This window comes from Hordeum vulgare, chromosome 1H (assembly GCF_904849725.1).
Source record: "Hordeum vulgare subsp. vulgare chromosome 1H, MorexV3_pseudomolecules_assembly, whole genome shotgun sequence".
Lineage (NCBI taxonomy): Eukaryota > Viridiplantae > Streptophyta > Magnoliopsida > Poales > Poaceae > Hordeum > Hordeum vulgare.
Genome location: NC_058518.1, coordinates 424,287,145 through 424,309,258, shown reverse-complemented (window position 1 = coordinate 424,309,258; position 22,114 = coordinate 424,287,145). Strand labels below are relative to the sequence as shown.

Genomic DNA, 22,114 nt, shown 5'->3' with positions numbered 1-22,114 from the left:
ATTATACGGGGTTTGTTAGAGATGCTCTTAGTGCACGATCTTATGTCACTTGTAAAACATTTCTTGTACTTGCAAGACCTCACACTTTGAAGTGTTGCAAAGGCATTCTTCTCCCTTAGGAGTACTCCCTTCCTTCCATAAATTTTGTTGTCATTTTAGTTCAATTTAAACTAAATCCACAAACAAAATTATAAAACGGATACAGTACCTAACAAAACCTCGACACCTAAAAATCCATATAAAAACATCTATTTTCGCAGTCGTACCCTACTTCGTTGTATAACTCAACGATTTATCTCACGCTTAACACGTACTTCCTCTCTTTTTCATGTTTGTTTTTACCATGACAAACTGTATGTGTACGATGTCCACTGCCAAAGCGTTTTACAAGTAAGTCTTTATTCGTTGGCCCAAAAAGGACGAGATTCCTGCTGCGGCACCTAATGCATATAAACAGTTTCGAATCTATTCTTTCTCTCGTACAATAGTTGGTATATTAAGAAGCTTCGCGTGTCCAATTATTGCTCCTAACATAATTTGAATATGTTGCTCCCTTTCTGCCATACATTTCGTCGATCCACCGACTATAATTTGGAGTATATCTTTGGCTTGACTTGTGTTAGCTCACCAAACACCTCTGATCGATACTGATGTTGATAACAGCATGGTGTAGAGAAGAAAGGGAGACTTTAGGTACTTTCTTGTACGAAGTGCTTACAATGATCGTTCACATTTTGTCCGTCGTTTAATTGTTGTTTATTCCAGTAGGCATCGTCTCAGTGGAGTTTTCTTTTTCTTTTTTGACGGGTTGTCTCAGTGGAGTTGGTCTAACGAGAGATGCACTATGTTTGGGGATCTCTCACATGAACCCTTAAACCGTCTCTAGCTGTTTGGACCATACAGTCTATATATGTTTTACCTTTCAATCCGGTCAATGTATCTATCCACGAACCGATATGAACGTCTTTTTTTTACGCAAACCGGGAGCAAACCGGGTGAGGGGAGGGAGGCTTTGCAGGCATCCGGACCAATCCCACACATGTCTCCGACAACCATGACCTATAAAAAAAAACTCCTGCATCTCCCGCGCTTTCTAAGCAATGCACGCGTTGCTTCTCGCGACGCATTCATGCCGGCACAGAGAAAATAGAAAAACATGTGCTTTCTGTGAGCCAACGCTAATGGTTCAACGGACAACAAAAAAGCTTCCTTTTCTTTATCTTTCTTCTCATTGTTCACTCGAGACTCTTGAAATAGCCTTCGTTCAAATTTTTTAAAAGGTAACTATCCCGTTTCATATATGAAATCTCTATAGAATCCTTGAAGAAGACTTTTTTTCATTAAAAAAAAAGAACTTACTATCTTTGGGATCTGATACTACATCTATGCTTAATCCTTTAGTGGATAGGCTCTATTACATAAGCAGATTTCACTCAGAGGTCGTAATTGATGTCGCATGATGTGACCATACGGGAGGGATGGCGCTGACAGACGCGACCTCTCAGGCGACGCCACTTCAACGAGGACGCGGGTCCCGACAAACCAACTTTGACCGTTGCGCACTCTTCACACCACATCGCTTGCGCCTCCACAACGCACTCTCCACAACTCTCCACACCGCATCGCTCTGCACCTCTGTCGCTCCCCTCTTCCTCTACCAATCCGACGATGGGCCAGTCTTGGGCCTTGGTAGTAGCTCCGGAGGGTCTTGGCAATGCCACCCTCGCACTCTGGGGATGTCTTCCTCGTGGGCAGTCAGCTCCTCTACAAAGGTGGAGATCGTCATCTCTTCCGACGAGGAGGAGGACCAGCCTCCGCCACAGATGCACATTCTCTCATAGGATGCGGTGTTTGCGATGGCGGATAGGGATTACGAGGAGCAGATGAAGCTCATGCTTCGTCACTCGCTCCTCCACCAACGCCCTACGCTTTCTTCCCACGTCCCCGGTGGCCGCACTACACACGGCGCAGGAGTAGGCGGAGCAGATCATCTAAGAGCGATAGGTGGCAGCCGGGAGGCCCTGTTGCAGCACCTCGCCCTACCATCGCCCGAAACCCGATGACGACGAGTTCGACAATGGCGACGATGACAATGATGGAGGTGTCGCCTGCTAGCCCGGCATAGCGTGCGAGGTCACTGTCAAATATAGGGTTGTATATGGTAGTTTAGTTTTTTAAGGTTTTTAGTTTATCGGACGAAACATTATGCGGTTTTATCTAAAGTTTATCCAAGTTTCAGTGAACATCATCCGGTTTGTTTAAATTTGTTCACTTTCGTTAAATTTTGTCCGAAATGCAATTGACATTTATGGCTAGCTTTGGATGACCAGCTCTTGTGTCAGTATCGTAAACTGGTCCCCACCGATGCGCAAACGAATAGGGAGTCTGGCTTGGCGGTCTTGGAGATGCCCTTATGAACCAAAAATTTCTCCCCCTTAGTTTTCATGGTTATATTAAAAAAAAGCTAAGTACAAACACTCTATTTCTTTTCTTTTTTTCTTGTAATGTACTCCTGCTTTTGCAACGGGAGCATGATGCGTCATTGATCCGCTCAGCAGCAACGAACTTGCCTCATTACTTTGTTGGTATGTTGATCTTCACTGGTCGATCTGGGAAACTAGGATGAAAATCCGTATCTTTGTTTAATCTGGCTGGACGTGACGACCATGACATGGGGGCATATATCTCTTCTTGAAAGCGTTGCTTGTTGTTGCACAAGAAATCGATTGTGCTAAAATTCGTATCTTGTAACTATGCTTGTTATGTACTCTTCTTGCTGATGTTTTTGGCTTGGTTGCCTTGCATCAATTTTAACAAAAATGATTGTGTGCATGGAATCACACTCGCTGGTTGCTCCACTGTATTTGCTTGATGTATAAGGTACTCTCCATTCTTCCTTTCTTGTTTACAATTCTATAAGGTACTGCCCATCACTCACTCACTTGCTCATGTGCCCCTGTTCGTCCGAGTGGCAAAGGAAATGGCGAAGAAAAGATGGAAGAAGGCTCAAAAAGGGGTAAACAAAAGATAAAATCAACAGAAAGCTCGAAATTATCACTAACAAAAACAATCGTGTCGTAAAGAAGGGTCGGTCTGGGGATGGCCCAGGTTGTTACAAACCTCTAATCATGCGTGTGGTTGCATTAACAAACTCTATCCTTGGAAAGCAACTAAGCTCTCTTTTCCAACAAATTCACTTTGTTTGTCTCAGATCGTCGGCATGTGATACACGCGAACCACCGCCCTGGTGTTTGCAATTGCAAGCACCAAACTGCAAAATTACACCAGCATAGTCAAAGGGATTAAACCCTTTACTTGTCCTTTGACAGGAAGCGAACCAAATCCCAGCGGATTCAGAGAAACTTCTCGGTGACAAAAGACACCCCACAAGGTGCATATCTGCGGCAGGTCTGAGCAATCCAAACCATGCATAATTAGTACTACATTTATCGTTGGTTAATAGGCCAAGCATGGGCTCTGCTCCGAGCACGCTTGGTCAGTCAAGATCTGCGCTGATGCTGACAGCACCCATCGGCCGTTAGAAAACGCTCACCAACACATCTTGGCACCAACTCCCAACCCAATCTAGCTTGTGATCGGCGTTATCCATCCGCTCCTTTTATCGGTAAGTGAGCACTAATAGGGTAGGGGGGAGCTTGTTCCGTTCCGATAAGCACCGGTAGGGGTTTGGTAGTAGCTAAGCTATGATCCAACTCCGGTCGGTCCGGTGGTTGCATGTAGATGATCTAATCCGGTGGGGTGTTCCTGCCCCTCCTATGCTGAACTGGTAGTAGGACTAGGAAGGATCAGATCGCATAATGCATGTCACTTACTGTCCACACACTTAATGAGCACTTTGTGCTTATATGATGTGCACTTTGAGAGCTTCAGTCATAAACTGGAGAAGATGCCGTGCACGAATCATTCTGCCGTCGATTTAAGACAATAGTGACTCCGATGCGGTGGGATGGTCCGTGTGGCACTGGTCACTTTTCATCAAGAGATATATTATCCTCTCTTTTTAATGGTAATGCTACTACATAAGAATACTGTTTCTTTTCTTCTGGATTTCTTTTTCTTCCTAGGGCAGAATGGCCTTTTTTGTAGTGCATAAGCAGAACCATATATTAAATATCGCAAGCTTGTAACTTTTGCCCTGTGCAAGTAGGCAACTTAAACAAGAGCAGCTCCTCTTTTCAGGTCCAAAGGTGGCTTGCGGTTGAATCGTCTCCCCATCTTCAACGCACGTAAGAAAGAAATTATGAGCAGGGAGGAATGCCGTGCCACTAGAAGTAGTGCTCACTGGATTATGTGTAGCTAAACGTGATTGGCCGCACTTGATTTTAATCATGGCAACGCTCATGGCTGTTGCCCGGGTTCAGGTGCCTCTGGACAACGCGAAATTTAGCCACTGCTGTTGGAACGAACATAGTATAAGCGAGCTTTCTCTGCGACTCGACAGCACTCGAAGAAGAAACAAACAGTACATGGTACTCTGATATGTTCCTCAGAACAGAAACTGTCTGATCCTGCGTAAGAGAAACACCAAATCTATCTTTTTCTTCATTCTGGGAACTGGAATGTTTTGCCAGAATCACCATAGATGCATGCATAGCAGTTAAAATCTCAACAGCTCGACAACATATACAGCAGCTTTGGGAAGAACGCACATGCAGCATTGATCTGCATCACAGCAGGAACACCTGCAGTCCACATTAAGCCACGGATTCTAAAATTCTACCAGCACAGCCGCCAAACAAGTCAAGGATACAGACAGGGGCACTATCAATTAAATTAATGTTCAGGTCCAAACCTGTACACTGCTATATGATACACTGAAAGAGAAAAAAAAAACGAGTCAGGCGCATAATTATACATGCATGCAAGAACCCTAGGTGCTGGTTATCATGTCTATTTCAAGGTTTTCACCCTCTCTTCTTCTTTCCCCTCCTGCCTATCAACACGCAAAATACAGCCCGCCATGCCTATCCGATGAAGATACCTATGTGCAACTTGCAACTCCACTGCATTAAATATGAAATGGTGCACAATGGAAGGGAGCAAGAAATCATGTATGGGGTCAAAAGAATGCCCAAGGCTATGAACAAATGCCATTAGAAGCTTCCGTCGGTGATGGGATATCATCGAGAATCACATCAGCAGGGTCCCCAACCCAAAGTCTGTCCCTCCACCGAAACTTGATCCTCAGCTTCCCATTTGCATCCACGCCTATAACCTCACCTTTACTTGCATATGTCTCCATACCCCATCCCCATCTCGGGGCAACAAGACCGGATCGGATCCGCACTCTGTCGCCTTGCCGGAAGGGCCTAACCTTCTCCACCTCCCAACCTTTGCATAACCATAGTCTCTCGCAGAAACAGAATGAAACCCAGAGCTCCCCAGCCCCGGCCCTGTGGACCACCCCTATGCTGTTGTGGTTCACATCACCCCATTGATATGTGGGGATTAGAACCGAGTCCTTAACCTTTACCCAGTCTCCAATGCAGACTTCCTCCTCTTCCTCCACTTTTTCCACCTCTGCTGGGTCTATCAACCAAGCCCTGGCACCAGCTGGTGTGTGAATCCTTAGCTTCCCATCAGCATCAACAGATGAGATGGTCCCTATACTTGAATGATTATGATTAGACCATCCAAATCTTGGCTGGCGGATACATCCTCTGATCCGCACACGCTGCCCAACAACAAACCTGCTGACTTCTTCAAGCTGGCTAGAAAACCCTATCCATCTTTCCAACTCACCGCAAAATGCCACATGGATGGTTCCATCCCAAGCATCATCTTCATATCCAATCCCATGCACCACCCCAATGCTACCTGGTTTGAGTGACTTCCAGTCATCTGCATTATTCTTCAGCCTTACCCAGTCTCCAACCTCAAAGACTTGCTCAATCTCTAGATCTGCAGGATCACCTCTCCACAACCCAGGGACACCAAAGATGGCCACCCTTACTTCTCCATCAGCATGTACACCAGCAATTATGCCCCTCGAATCAGGCTTTGCGTCTCTCCAACCCCATCTCGGCTCTGAAATTCCAGCACGGAACCGAACATGATGACCAATCTTAAAGGGCTGTACTTTCTCGATGTCTGTATTGTGAGTTAACCATTTCCCTTTCCTGAAACAACCTGCCAGCTCCAGGTAACCAGAGTCCTGAATGCTATGGACCACTGCTATGCTTATTTTTCCAACACTGTTCCAATCATAAGTAGGTCTGCTCCCAATACTTGGCTTCAAACGCACCCAGTCTCCAACCTCAAAAGCTGAGAGCCTCTCAGCATCACCTGGAGCGACCTTCCACAAGCTGTTTCTGCCGGAAACCTTAACATTTAGAGTGCCATCCATGTCTATCCTCGAGATGGCCCCAATGGTTGCTGCAGTTTCATTTGACCATCCAAGGCGTGGCTCAGATATGGAAGGTAACACATGAACCTTTTCACCCACTTCAAATGGCTGTGCCTTCTCTATGTCTGCTACCGAACAAAGAAAAAGCTTGCTTCTGAAGCAGAAAGCAACACCCATGTCCCCATCTTCTTCTAGACTATGAACTACACCGATGCTGCTACGAGTCACATCCTCCCAGCCATATTTTGGGGATGGGACTGTTGCTTTGACTCTAACCCAATCACCAACCTGCAAGCACAAACTGAAGATGAGGATCTAGGATGTGCTCTACAAATATCAGACAAAGAATAGCTCTAACACAAAACAGCAAAAAACTGAAAGTAGCTAATGAAGGGGGAAGTAGGAAGCTTCATACCTTAAAATCATCGATCTTCTCCATGTCTGATGGATCTGCCTGCCAATGTGCAGATCGATTAGGGATATCAATTATGAGCAGACCATCACTCTCGATGTCGATTATTTTTCCCACGCTGTGATGAGTTTCACCACCCCAGCCGTATCTGGGCTCTGCAATAGATCTCTTTACGCAAACTTGGTGTCCAATCTGGAAAGTACGAAGATAAAAGAATATCACGCAAAGAAAATCAAAACAGGACAGAAAATATCACAGAAGCACACATACACAAGGGCCAGTTTGTCATTTGCTGTGTAGCTCAGTCAAAACTAGTCACCTTTACAAAATTGACTAGCCAGTTATCATAGTAAAAAGATCTCTGTCATGGTCTTAATGAGGTTGTTGTTTAGTTAGTCCAATAAAAAGTGCAGACAAATACTAATATAACACCAAACAAACTCCGCTTCATGATAAAGACATCTGAGTATGGAGTTGTGGACCTCATGAAAACGAGTGGTATAGAAGTACAAAACAAATACCTTGAAGGGGTCAACATGTTCGACCTCCTCTGGCTCACAAAGCCATGGATTGGACAGATAGCAGAGGCCCAATAAAAGGCTGCTGTCTGGTCTGATCGAGTATACAACACCAACGCTTCCAGGCGTAATAGATTCCATGCCATGTACGGCAACCGTTAGTGAGGGACGAATCCGGACCCAGTTGCCAACCTTATATTCTTCAACCCTTTCAATTTCAGCAGGATCAGCCCTCCATCCCCTAGATGCTCCTGGAAAACCAACTCTCAAGATCCCATCATCATCGACACAGAGAACTGTGCCAATGCTATCTCGTGACTGACCACGCCATCCAAATCTGGAGAAACAAAGGATTATCAGAAGACCATTCATTTTAACACACAGAGGTTGCCTAAGTACATTGTGTTTTTCTTTTTCGAATTATTAGGTTGGATACTTAATAGATATGCAGTAAGAACTACTCCCTCCGTTCCTAAATATAAGACCTTTTAGAGATTTCACTATGAATTACATACGGATGTATATAGACATATTTTAGAGGGTAGGTTCACTCATTTTGTTTCGTATATAGTCCATAGTAGAATCTCTAAAAGGTCTTATATTTAGAAACGGAGGGAGTGATATATATTGAAAGATTAAGATTACTAACATGCAAATGACAATTCATAGATTTTTTGCAAGAAACTCCAATTGCAATCACATATTCCAACATCAGACTTCAAGCTTTACTTTTGGCAATAGGCAGAAGCACAGGATTATGTCTTGCAAATAGATACCGTTTGCAGACTATGGTCATTTTAATCACATGTTATTAGACATAATCCTAGTACGTACATCAGTTCAAATTAAACTTTAGACAACAAAACATATTCATAGCATAAAACAGACTGGGAAAGTCTCCACGAAGTTTTTGGTTCAGTGGATCCTAAACCTACAAATAGACAGCATGATTAGCGTCTGTAACCTAACTCAGAAGATGGGATGTATGGAGTACAACAAGGTGGCAAAGAAGGCCGCAAAGCAAGAAGCGGGTGAAGCAAGAGGTCGGGCGTATGAGGACCTCAACCAGGGGGGCATAGACCTCAACCAGCGCGTAGCACAAAGGAAGGGGAAAGGGGCATCTATAAGATGGTCAAGATCCGAGAGAGAAAGGACGAGGGATGTCAACCAAGTCAAATGCATCAAGGACAGAGTGGATCAGCTCCTGGTGAAGAACGAGGAGATTAAGCATTGATGGTGGGAGTACTTTGATGATACCAGCAGCCGTTTTGTGCGGTGAATCCAGGAGTATTGAGGTCAGGGAGGCTTTACAAGGATGGAAGGAGGCAAGGCGATGGGCCCTGATTGTATCCCCATTGAGGTGTGGAGAGGCGTCGGAGACATGGCGATAGTACGGCTAACTGAGTTTTTCAACCTCATTTTTGTTATATTTGTGTCGAATATTATGTACGCAAGGGGTTACGTCGACTTGGAGTTGTAATTGGTGTGGATAGGTACGAGTCGTGTAGGAGTCGGACACGTTGTATCCTAGGCCTCTTATATATCGAGGGGCACCACACGTTGTAACCTATGACAATCGGATAGCAATAGGTACGCGAGGGAGCTGGCGACTTGTGTCGGCGCCCGGGCGGCCGGTGTTGCGGTATCTTGGGGAGGAGCGCCCGTAGTCATGCCCCGGGGATGTAGCCATATCGGTGAACCTCGTTAACAAATATCGTGCCTCGGTGTGTCGTCTATGATCTTGCATTATTCTAACAAGTGGTATCATGAGCAAGGTTACGAGAAGGCTATGCGGAAGATCATCTGGAGGTACGAGGATCATGCTTGACGGTGCCAGGAAACGTCCGATTGGTGCAAGGTGGAGCATGGCGGCGATCGCGGATGCGGTCGGTGGAGTCGGACACTTCGGGCAGGAGGCCTGGACCGTTCGATGGGCTGCGGTCGGTAAGGATCGGCTAGACGTGGCGATCGGACCGGCGTAGTGGCTATTGAAGACGTTGCGGAGGCGACGGATTCGGCTCGCGATCAGACCGGCGACCAGACGTGGAGGACGGCCGGATAGATCGGAGTGTGAGAGCATCGAGAAGATGCCCTTGGTGTTGTACAAAGGCAGCGGCGCGGCACTGCGGACGAATTGTGTCGGCGACGCGGGTGGCCAGGGTACGGCACGGCTCGCGCACGGATGTTGTGCGAGGTGGCGACTGTTGCGGCAGAGTTGACGTACGACGAGTACGCGCAATAAGGCTGTTCAGATTGCTGGCGAAGAACCAAGATCAGAGACATGACAGAGGTTGTCGTCGAGATCAGCGGCGGAATTTTTTTCGAGGGACGCGGACAAAGGAAAAGGCTACGGTTTGAGGCTACGGACGCGAAGACGGCGCTCCGTGACGTGCAGCAGCTAGTCTCGTTGGATGAGATGCACCGCACAAGGAAAGGAAATCGTGTTAGTGCAGGAGATTAACACGCGGCCAACCGATGTACAAGTGATACGTGCATGTATACGTGTTTGGTCTAGGGAACAAAACCCGCTGGTCCAGGAAACCAAGTCGTGTTTGGTCCAGGGAACAAAACGTGCTGGTCCAGGGAACAAAGCCTGCTGGTCCATACGATTAGGAAAAAAGGAGACTGGTGTGTGCATGTTGGTCCGTTCGAGATTGATGCAAACCGTAACAGGTTGTGACTCCTTTTCGTGTCCGACAGGAAAAGACAGAGCCAAGCGATTAGCGCTAATAAAAGGCGGAGGCAACGAGGCTATAGTAACCGCACGAAAATCAGAAAATGGTCTGTAGTTCAGAAAAAGGTGGAGCAGACGAGCAGTTGGTTTCGACGGAGCAGATTCATCTGCGCGTTGGCAAAGCTTCATGCTGATTTTCTAAAGGGCGGATAAGGGTCGGTGCGGGTCAGATTTCTTGGTAGATCGCGTATTGCAGCATGGCTTCAGACGAAGAATTTGGGATCGGAGATCTTTTTTGTGAGGAAGTCGCAGAGGCAAGCAAGGGCGGTCAGACCGGCGGCAACAGGTCGGTTAGATCGCGGCTCGGCATGGCGCCGGGGTTCACCAGATTTGAGGTGGAGAAATTCGATGGCACGGGTAACTTCGGTCTATGGCAGACAAGAGTCAAGGATCTTCTGGCACAGCAGGGAATCTTGAAGGGTTTGCAGGAGACGAAGCCGGCCAAGGTTGACAACGATACGTGGGAGGATATGCAAGTGCGGGCAGCCGCCAACATACGGTTGTGCCTTGCAGACCAGGTCATGTATCATGTCATGGATGAAGATTCTCCTAAGGGAATTTGGGACAAGTTGGCAAGTCGTTATATGTCCAAGTCAGCGACCAATAAGCTGTATTTGAAGCAAAAATTCTATGAGCTGAAGATGCAGGAGGGGTCGGATCTTGTGGAGCATGTGAACGCCTTTAATCAGTTGGTCACGGATCTAGCACGGTTGGATGTGAAGATTGAGGACGAGGACAAGGCACTACTTCTTCTTGTTTCGTTCCCACCGTCCTATGAGCATTTGGTCATTACGTTGACACATGGAAAGACAACCGTCAATAATGAGAAAATCACGGCAGCACTGCTTGGACATGAGTTGAGGAAGCAAAAGAATGCTGCTGAAAGGGATAGTACTCAAGGTTTGGGGTTGGCAGTTAAAGGTTATTAGCTCAGGAAGGGACAAGAGGCGGAGAAGAAAAAGAAGAAAAAGGTGCAGTGCTACAAGTGCAAGGAATGGGGACATATAAAGAGAGAATGTCCAGAACTGAAGGGTGAGGCTAGTGCTAACATGTCTACTAATGGTGGTGACTCAGACAGCAGTAGTGATGCTCTCGTAGTATCAGACAGACGGTCAACTAAAACTGAAGCGTGGATGTTGGATTCAGCTTGCTCTTTTCATGCGACGCCCAACAGGGAGTGGTTCTCTTCGTACAAGTCTGGTGAGTTTGGTTTCGCCTATGTGGGCGATAACACTGGTTATCGTGTTGCTGGAATAGGTGACGTCAAAATCAAGATGTTTGACGGGGTTGAGCGGATGCTTCAGGGAGTCAGGTATGTGCCAGGGCTAAGGAGGAATCTAGTTTCGCTTGGTGTTCTTCATGATGGTGGTATGGAATTCCGTTGTGATCGGGATAAGAAGACCATGGAAATCATAGAAGATGGGATGACCGTGATGATAGGAGAGAGGACGGCTTCGCATCTTTACAAGTTGCAAGGGAGCACTATTGCAGGTGGAGTCATGAAGAGTGGAGCTGCAGGAGTAGCAGTGGAGTCTCAGGGTGGCGGCGGGTTAGACCCGTCAGGTAGCTCTAAGTAAGCTACAAAGAAGACAACTCAAGTCCGGAGTACATGGAGGCTCGATGCATGGACGACTTCTAGGTGGTGGAGAATATTCGCCAAGGTGGAGTTTGTTATATCTGTGTCGAATATTATGTACGCAAGGGGTTACGTGGACTTGGAGTTGTAATTGGTGTGGATAGGTACGAGTCGTGTAGGAGTCGGACACGTTGTATCCTAGGCCTCTTATATATCAAGGGGCACCACACGTTGTAACCTATGACAATCGGATAGCAATAGGTACGCGGGGGAGCCGGCGACTTGTGCCGGCGCCCGAGCGGCCGGTGTTGCGGTATCTTGGGGAGGAGCGCCCGTAGTCATGCCCCGGGGATGTAGCCATATCGGTGAACCTCGTTAACAAATATCGTGCCTCGGTGTGTCGTCTATGATCTTGCATTAGTGTTTTATTCTAACAATTTTTCAAGCAAACAAGATGCCAGAAGAATGGAGGCAGAGTATATTAATACCAGTCTTCAAGAACAATGGGGTGTTCAAAGTTGTACTAATTACCGTGGAATTAAGCTGATGAGCCATATAATGAAACTATGGGAGAGTCATTGAGCACCGCTTACGAAGAATGACACGCGTGACCAAAAAATCAGTTTGGTTTCATGCATGGGGGTCGACCATGGAAGCCATTTTCTTGGTACGACAACTTATGGAGACATACAGGGAGCAAAAGAAGGACATGCATATGGTATTCATTGACTTGGAGAAGGCCTACGCTAAGATACCGAGGAATGTCATGTGGTGGGCCTTGGAGAAACACAAAGTCCCAACAAAGTACATTACCCTCATTAAGGACATGTACGATAATGTTGTGACAAGTGTTCAAACAAGTGATAGTGACACTGATGACTTCCCGAAAATAGGACTGCACGCCCTTGTCTTTTTGCTTTGGTGATGGATGAGGTCACAAGGGATATACATGGAGATATCCCATGGTGTATGCTCTTTGCGAATGGTGTGGTGCTAGTTGATGATAGTCGGACGGGCTTAATAGAAAGTTAGAGCTATGGAGACAAACCTTGGAATTGAAAGATTTTAGCTTAGTAGAACTAAAACTGAGTACATGAGGTGCGGTTTCGGTACTACTAGGCACAAGGAGGAGGTTAGCCTTGATGGGCAGGTGGTACCTTAGAAGGACACCTTTCAATAGTTGGTGTCAATGTTGTAGAAGGACACCTTTCAATAGTTGGGGTCAATGTTGCACAAGGATGGTGATATCGATGAAGATGTGAGCCATCAAACCAAAGCCAAATGGATGAAGTGGCGCCAGGCTTTTGGCGTTCTCTATGACAAGTGAGTGCCACAAAAGCTAAAAGGCAGGTTTTGTAGGACGGCGACTCAACTCACAATATTGTATGGCGTTGAGTGTTGGCCGACTAAAAGGCGACATGTTCAACAGTTAAGTGTAGAGGAGATGCGCATGTTGAGATGGATGTGTGGCGACACAAGAAAGGATCGGGTCAGGAATGATGATATAAGTGATAAGAGTTTGGGTAGCACCGATTGAAGAGAGGCTTGTCCAACATCGCCAGGGATGGTATGAGCACATTCAGCGCAGACCTCCAGAAGCTTCAGTGCATAGCGGACGGCTAAAGTGTGCTAATAATGTCAAGAGAGATCGGGGTAGACCAAACTTGACATGGGAGGAGTCCGTAAAGAGATATCTGAAGGACTGGAATATCACTAGAGAACTAGCCATGGGCAGGGGTGCGTGGAAGTTATTTATCCACGTGCCAGAACCATGAGTTGGTTTCGAAATCTTATGGTTTTAAGCTCTAGCCTATACCAACTTGTTTGGGACTAAAGGCTTTGTTGTTGTTGTTAGTATCATTTGGGTCATTTGCTAGCAGGTGCCTACAAATAGACGGTCCAGAAACTCAATCATACTCCCTCTGGTCGAAAATATAAAAAGGACAGACCCAGTGCTAGAAGCTCCCACACCAGGTGGGGTATGGGGAAAGGATTATACGAGGCAAGCCTTACCCTGCACACTGCAGTGCAGAGAGGCCGCGTCGAATGGTCCAAAATAAAAGGTGTATAAATATTTCAGAAGTCAAGGTTTTGTATTTGACCAACTTTATTTAAATAAAAAAAATCAACACCTACAATACAAATCGGGTTTCATTAGATCCATCATGAAATATATATTTTGTTTGTTTAATATATTGTAGATATTCATAATTTTTCTGTAAACTTTGTCAAACTTTAACATGTTTGATATTTCATTTTAATTATCTTATTGCCTAGATAAACCACAAAAATGTTCACCGTCCTTTCAAACAGGTAAGTGAACCACTGAATATTGCAACAAAATAACTATTATCCCATAAACACACTAAGCATTGCTTTCTCACTTCACTAGTAGACAAAAGCCATGAAGTAGGGGAGCATCGAAGTTCATTTACCTTGGCTCCAAAATATCAGCTTTGAGCTGCACATGCTGGCCCCTATTCAATGGGATGACCTTGATAACTTCACTGGTCAACACACGGGCTTCTCCAGAGCAAAATGATACAATAAGGTGGTCATTGTCTACAATAGACTGGACAAAGCCAATACTTTTGGGTCCAGCACCTTGCCAGCCAAAATCCGGAGAAGTAACTGTTCTTCTAAATTTAACCCAATCCGCAACATCATATCTGGTTATAGAATTAAGTAAATGCATTAAAGATGATCTTGCAATGATGCGCATTCACAAGGACCAGCTAAAAGAACACAACAATTTTGCTCAAGGTCAACATCAGACCTAATACGGATCATCAAGGAAACAGCTAAATGCAAATAGATAGATAAAAGCAATATGACATGAGTTCCTTACATGGTTGGTGAGAGATGAACTCCTTTATCTTCAAGTTTTTCCATCAGCTCTTCAGAAATCCATTCTCGTGGGAGCCTCTCAAGAAAATCTCGCAACGTCCAACCTCTGTAATTGATAGGAACAATATTCATACTTCGAACATATGATGTGAAAAGTTCGAACACAAACTAACCCATGGTACCGTTTTCTTCACACAATGACACAACCGAACACAAAAGCAAGTACAAGAAGATAACTTCAAACAGTCGCTGCAAAGGGCTTCAAGTAAATGGAGATAGTTACTTAAGCAACCAAATGTCAGTTTCATGTCATGTCTGTTAGTGTATTCTCACGATGCAACAAGAGTTTGGTGTATCCTAAGTTCCTGACAGAAGGATTCCTCGATCAAAAAAAGAGAAGAGCAAAACACCTACACTCTTCCTCACCACAAGTGGTCACAAGAAATAGGGATAATAAAGCGTTCAACAATAACTTGCCTGTGGTTTCTCACATCAACAGCAGGTGATGGGTGTTCCAGCATTTGAACAACCCAGGTCAGGTTTTCTCGAATCATTTTGGATGCATCAGCAGCTATGTGAAAAGAATTATCACCATCGTCATCCTGATTTAACAAAATAGCACAGCATTAATTAGACGTGAACACCTTGTGTTGACACAATGGTAACAAAATCAGGTTTTGAAGAAAATATGAGCAGTAAGGACAAGATTACGTCAGAACTCCAGTTCTGCGTACAATACAAACAACCAGGAGAATCGTCAGGGGAACCAAAGAAAGGTATAAGAGAAACATACGAGACAAAGGGAGTACATTCCAACTTCAGATGACTAATTTATACATCAGTGAGACAGTAAACTCAACCGATGTAAATTATTCATGATATTTAGATCAGGATTGTTAGCATACCATTTTCGAACCTACTAATGTACAAGGATTCAACAGTCAGCCTGCTTTTCATGCTCTGAGGGTCATTTGGGAATTAGATCAGATGTGGTTATTCTTCATGCTCAACTATCAAGCTTGCCAGAGCATCATATCTGGTACTTAATAGAGATGTCTAACTAAGTGAAACTTGATACCTCCGGTGATCAAATGCCTGGGGAGTAAAATTGGGGCACACATTTGGTTTCAAATATATTATATATATATAGCAGAGTGCTTCTTGATAGGTTTATTAGGAGAAAGTGGTTATTGGTGGCTGCAGAACTACCTCAAGTTAGAGCTACCCTTATACAGGCTGCTATATCCCAGTAATTAGAGACGGTCTCTCTTTTTTTTCCTTCTTTTCTACTATAAGTAATCCTTTCTAGAGTAACAAAATATTTAAAAAACATATTACGTTAGTAAGGTCCTCCCAACTGCTCTCAAGTTACAGTGAACACATGCTTTTGACTGAACAGCTTGTTACTGTATATAATTCAAATGTTATAAGGTGAACTCATGATGCAAATCACATAAATTTGAATGAGTACAAAATTAAATCGCATGTTGGGAACAGCTCCCATTTAGTAGTAGCATTACAGCATAACTCCTAATATCCACTTGGCCACATGCGCGGGAGAGATTTTTTGAACTCGGCTTCTAGACTTAACTAATTATCTTTTGAAATGATTGAAAAACAAACTATGCCACAATACCTGTAGATTACAATCTGCCCCAGCAGCTAAAAGCAAGCCAACACATGAGTTTGCACCTCTGTTCAGTGCAACATGAAGTGGTGTTGTGTTTTGAGCATTTCTTATATTTACATCAACTCCAGCATCGAGGATAATCTGTCATAAGATACAAAGACAACACAAGTCTTGTTTTCATCATACAGAAAACAGAACAGTGAAAGGGTGTAGAAAAAATGTAACCAGCAAATAACCTTTACCTTCACCAATTCTGCATCGTTGATCATTGCTGCAGTATGCAATGCAGTTCGGCAATGTGGGTCATCTTCTGCTGTAGGATCAGCACCGACAGCCAGCAATATTCTTACCAACTCTCGGCCCTCTGGCAAATACAAACCACATATACTATTTAGGACAAATGTGGTACACAATGGATAAAGGCAGGCTTCTGTCTATTGTGTCATTGTCCTTGAGGAACTGACATAACAAGATTGGCTGCTGCAGTATCTTTTGAGCGTGATATAAGTAATTGAGCAATTACCTTTCTCGTGCTCCTTTTTAAGAGCAGCTGCCATGCACAAAGCTGTTCCAACATGACTAGGTACATCAACCGCTTCAACTATCTGCTCTCGCGATGCAACTTCGACCCATCTTTTCACCAAACTGGCGTTCCATGTCTCGATGCATAAATGCAATGGCCTATTAATCATAAGAGAATGATGTCACGGTATAGAAATAATTAGACAGATAAAGCACCAAACAGAGGAAGATCTCAAGCTGCAGCGGTTCAAATGAATTAACATGAAACATGGGCAGAAAGCAGCATAAAAGAGCAGATGGATAGAAACTAATTCCCCAGCTCACTATTTCCACTTAGTGTATATATCCTTACGTCTTATTCTGGGAATTTGGTATGCTCATAGAACTGCAACCTCCATTTTCCAGTATGACAATAGCACAGTCAGTATATCTCTTGGCCACAGCAATATGCAGAATAGATTCACCTTCTCCATCTACTGCATTAGGATCAGCTCCAGCCATGAGCAATTCCTGCATAACACGCAGAAAGATTCTATAAATAGGAACCAGACTATCTCAAAACGTAGATGAGCATGATGACGTACTTGCATGCACTCTGGTTGACCATGATGAGCACAGATATGAGCAAGAGAAGGACCAAGGCCTTCTCTTAGCATAGAATTAACATTAGCAGATCTCCTTATAAGTGCACGAACACATTGTGGAGAGCCGGCAGCCAAAGCAAATACAATTGGAGGGCTTTCATCCCTGTCTAATATGTCTACATTCTCTTGGTAAGCTACAATAGCTTCCACAAGCTCTGCCGAACCTCTACGGCATGCTAAATGCAACGCAGTGTATCCATCTGTGTTTTGTGCTTCTAAGAGGGAATGAATTAAACCAGAATTTCCCGTTGAGGCGGCCTCTGAAAGTAGATCCCTGACAGGCGTGAAAAAAAAAAGAGTGTTAATACAGTACGGGCTATAGCTGTACAAGTAGCCATAAGAAGTTGACAAGAGCGAACCTAACACCAGCAGCATTTCCTTCGGACACAAGATGATGTAAAGCATTCGGATTATCATGAACGAGGTCCAACATGGAGGTTCGTGATGGTTCCACACCATTCGGCAAGCTTACATTTGTGAAATCACTGCTTAAGCAAGTAATGCATTAGAATCAATTATATCAGAAAGCTAAAAACACCCAAGAAAATTACTTGGGAAGATATAACATATTCCACTGAAGATAATATTCATCTTCAGTCTTTTGCTGACACGCTTTCAGTTAAGTTTCCATAAACCTTTACTATTTTATAGTTAATTGGGAATAAACATTAGCCTGGATGGAACTAACATAAGCAGATCTCCCTATAGGTGCACAAACACACTGTGGAGAGCCGGCGGTCAAAGCAAACACTTCTTTCATCCTCGTCCAATATGTCTACCATATGTTGGTAACTTGCACTATGTCCCATTCTAGAACGCTTGCAGTCAAGATTTCAAAACTCGCATTACTATATATGCAAGCATTTGTATTGATTACATTGGTTGCTATTAGTACATTTGCCATCACTATCAAAGGTACTACATATCAGTATATTGTTCACCACTTGTGCTAGCTTATACTCAGAAAAATGTGTGTATGAGAGATCGTATCAATGTCCACAACAAAAGAAACAGAACACGTTAGTGGTTTCCATTTATAATGCTACAAAGAAGTACAAACTTAGATAAAGAAATTACTTCTCGGGACTTGCAGGAGGGCTCCTTGGTATTTCTAGTAGATGGCGAAGAAAAGTTTTTAGCATGTCCTGGAAAGATGGTCTTCTTGAGGCACGGAATTGCAAACAATCACCAATCATCTTCCACAACTCTCCAGGAAGTCCTACGCCTACTACTCTTGAATACTGTGGAGGTGGCTTCTTTTCTTTTACGACAGACTTATAAATGTCCTCTGCACTTAGCCCAGTCCATCTGCATTTCAATTAGCATCTAACCACACCATTCGCAAAGCATTAAGAAACACAAAAGTAATAATCAGACTACTTACGGAACAGCTCCAGTACACATTTCCACAAGTGTGCATCCAAAACTCCATGCATCTGACTCTGGTGATATTCCATTTGCACTATCCCAAAACAGATTCAGTGACTTCTTCAATGGTCCCCATGCCTCTGGGGCTGTATAATTGGGACTAAGCACCGTAGCATCCATGCCAGACATGTTGGAGTCATCAGGCACTTTCCGACTGGTGAGGTTCTTCAAAATTGCAGAAAGACCGTAGTCGGAAACGACTGCATGGCCGTTTGCATCTAAAAGAATATTGGACGGCTTTATACTCATACAAACAATACCCGCTGCATGTAGCTCTGCTACTCCACGAGCAATATCTGCGCCGTACCTACAAAGCCAGGCCCAGAGAAGAAGTCTTCAGAAACTCCACAGATTTTAATAGCAAAACGAGCACGCTAAAGAAGAGCCAAATAATTATTATCCTTTACGAGAATGAAAACAATAGATATACTGGTAAACAAGGCAGTGGCGATTCCTTACAGCATAAGAAATAAATGGATTGAATGACAAATAAGTAACTTTTCTTATTGTGGTATGGGCGTTTCCATGCACTTTGCATTGAAGTGATTAACATGCAGTTGGCATTAGGATAATCTAACAACAGATAGAGATGAACAGTCAACTGCATAGAAAATCATTGGAGAATAGACAGCTGGTGAATGCAAATGCATCAAACAAGGCAAGCTACTTGAACCTGTCGTCTGAAATGGCCTTAATTAGCATGCAATAAAATTTAAATATCAGCCAAAGATAAAATGTCTTTGGTTAGTCAATTGCACGGAAATATTTAACAGATGCTTGGAAACCATAGTCGGTGCTGATATTAATAATATTTTTACAGTACAAAACAACCACAAGTGATAACTTTGCTCCATGCCTTCTATTTTAAAGACCGCATCAGTTTTACGGAAAAAGGTCTGATGTGCAAGGATGTGATATTAAAACTCAGCAGGGTGTAGCCACAAACATACACTATATAGGAATTTACTTATGAGCATGTGCGCTGGAAAAGTTCATGCTCTTAGCATACCCAAGCTTGCTGGTCACTCAGCTCATGGACAATAAATAAAACGGCGGCTTCAAGGCTCAGCAACTTGATGGGAATCGATCATCAAACACGTCGCCAAACCATGCAATTCCGTGAGCATCTTGGCTAGAAAAATCCACTAATTGGATTTTAATGGAAGCAGAGAGCACCTCGGTCTTACAGGCATTAACTCAAATTAACTTTACCTTCATGAGAGCTCCAAGCCTGCTACGCCTACAACACGACAACATATACAGTCTAAAGGGGATAAGAAGCTGGCGGCATTAACCAGACATAGCTTCACACGTATCCATACCGAAAAACTCGCTGATAATGAATTGAGTAGCAGCACTAATCAAGTAAGCACTTTCCACGCCGCAGCTCAAACTAGCATACGACAATATACAACCCGTTAATGTTCATTCTTAGCTAGACCGCTTGAAGCAAAAAAAAACATACATGCATTTAGCAGACAAACCGACACGTTAAGTTGCAAGTCATCTAGAGTATGGTTGAATGTAATTTATTCTGTTGAGCGATGAATAAGCTCAGCAAGCAACAGGAACAGCTAGCCAATAGCTACTTGGTTTCCATGATTAGACGCAATGCCGCACCTGAGGATCTGCTCAAGGGTGAGGCGTCCACCGTTCTGCCGCATCTCTTCCTGCACAGACCCTGGGTAGCGATCCATGACGAAGCAGAGGTGGCCATCGAGCTTGAGCGCGCCATGGAAGGTGCAGACATTCCGGCACCAGGTGGAGGCTCGTCTCAACCGCTCTACTTCCTCCTGAACACCCTCAAGCTCATCGGCGGCCGACAGGGGCACCCTCTTGACCGCCACCGGGTGCTTACATCTCTTGGCACCAGCAGCACCAGGCCGGGCAGCACGGGAGAGCGTGGCGGCACAGACCTCCTGGCCGGCGGGGCCAGGCGGGCCGGTCCCGATGCGGCGGGCCAGCTTGAGGTCCGGGTGCGAGGCGAGGTCGAGGGAGGTGCAGGGTGGCGGGGCGGCGGCGGGCGCAGGGGCGCGCTTGGGGCGGGCGAAGAAGTCGTCCTCGTCGTCGTCGGAGGAGCCGGAGTCGGAGTGCAGGAAGGACGGGGAGGAGGGGGAGTCGGAGAGGAGCGAGAGGACGGGGAAGTTCTTGCGGAGCGCGGAGACGGAGTTGCCGACGGCGGTGGGGTGGCGGCAGCGCGGGCACGGGAGGACGGCGCCCGGCGCGGCGGCGAGCATGCGCGCGAGGCAGGCGCGGCAGAAGCCGTGGCCGCAGTGGAGGAGCAGCGGCGCGCGCTCGTCCTCGTCGTAGCGGACGTGGCAGAGCGAGCAGCACGGCACCCGCATCGCGCCGCGCCGCGCCGCGCCCGGGTGGGGGGTGGGGTTTTGGGGCCGCGCCGGTGCCCTAGGCTAGGTAGATCTGGGTGTGGGGTTTGCACTTTGCAGGGAGGAGGTTGGATTTTTTGAGGGGAGGTGGAGTAGGGAGAGAGAGAGCAGACAGAGAGAGGAGAGGGGGGGTTGGTGATGATGCGGTGGGAGCCTGGGCTGGGCTGGGGCTGGGGCTGGGAGGGACGACAGCACGCTTGCTCCGCCCACCTTTTCGTGTTCTATGGGGAATGGGGGTGGTACGGCGCGCGTGTTCCTTCCTTCCGCGGTGGCGACCTGCTCCACTGCTTGGTGTTTTTTTTTTCATTCATCTTCATCTTTTGAGCAACGCGATTGCTAAATCTCACGTAGCTCAGACTTCACGAAGTTTCAACAAGATTCGTGTAAATATTTCTTTTAAATCTTGTTTTTCTTCTTTTTTACAGTTGACTGAGATTTAGTCATACCTTTTGAACAAACGTCCTAATACTGGAGGAAGGTTTCGTTGACGCGTTTTAAGATTCTTGTACTATGATGAAACAAGGATTCTCATCGTGTAATATATAGCATATGAAGGCATTCCCCTCTTCTTTCGCATATTCACATGTCTACTAGGTTCACCTTATGAAAACATGATAAGTCGTGCTCCGTAGGCTCCAAGTATGTTTCGCAAATTCATGGCTTACTATATTTGAACCTATCTAATTTTATGGGGAAAAAATCCTAATTTTCATGCACATGCAAACATTATAACTTTACATCTTCGTTCAGCTCCATCGGGTCGAAAACACGACAAGTTGGTCATTGCTTACTATATTTCAGGACCAACTAATAATATGAAAAATATTTTATTTATCAATTTGTTCATGTACGATACATGTTCCTGAGTCGCCAAGAGATATATAATATCATTGTCAAGATCACGAAACAGTGCCCGCCGCCATTGCAGGTACAAATGATATGTCAACATTGGGTTTGATCTATTCTTGCGGTGGTCTTTCCCACTTTTTCATAGTATACTTGTAGCTAGACCAACGTCGACCGTGCATGTGTGTGTCATTAATAGTTAATCA

At 45.1% G+C, this 22,114-nt stretch overlaps 1 protein-coding gene across 1 annotated transcript; it reads right to left on the bottom strand.

The window, feature by feature from the left end:
• Positions 1–4,768: 4,768 nt before the first annotated feature.
• LOC123442345 (E3 ubiquitin-protein ligase KEG) lies at positions 4,769–21,233 on the bottom strand. The gene is made up of 15 exons (XM_045118359.1): positions 20,299–21,233; positions 18,635–18,985; positions 18,328–18,558; positions 17,610–17,735; positions 17,191–17,524; positions 16,959–17,116; positions 16,608–16,765; positions 16,327–16,448; positions 16,091–16,225; positions 14,932–15,056; positions 14,456–14,560; positions 14,043–14,276; positions 7,301–7,634; positions 6,783–6,971; positions 4,769–6,655 (listed from the first exon to the last, which is right to left on the bottom strand). Exons 1-15 carry the CDS (start codon positions 21,021–21,023, stop codon positions 5,099–5,101), a joined length of 4,884 nt encoding a protein of 1,627 aa, XP_044974294.1. The 5' UTR covers positions 21,024–21,233; the 3' UTR covers positions 4,769–5,098.
• Positions 21,234–22,114: the final 881 nt, after the last annotated feature.

Bases quoted from the DNA above. Each gene is read 5' to 3' on its own strand.
- LOC123442345 (XM_045118359.1), bottom strand. From the start codon at position 21,023: ATGCGGGTGCCGTGCTGCTCGCTCTGCCACGTCCGCTACGACGAGGAC. The intron at 18,559-18,634 runs GTAAGTAGTCTG...ATTGAAATGCAG, and splicing joins ATGTGTACTGGAGCTGTTCC to ATGGACTGGGCTAAGTGCAG. The intron at 17,736-18,327 runs GTAATTTCTTTA...TTGCTTAAGCAG, and splicing joins CCTCCTGCAAGTCCCGAGAA to TGATTTCACAAATGTAAGCT.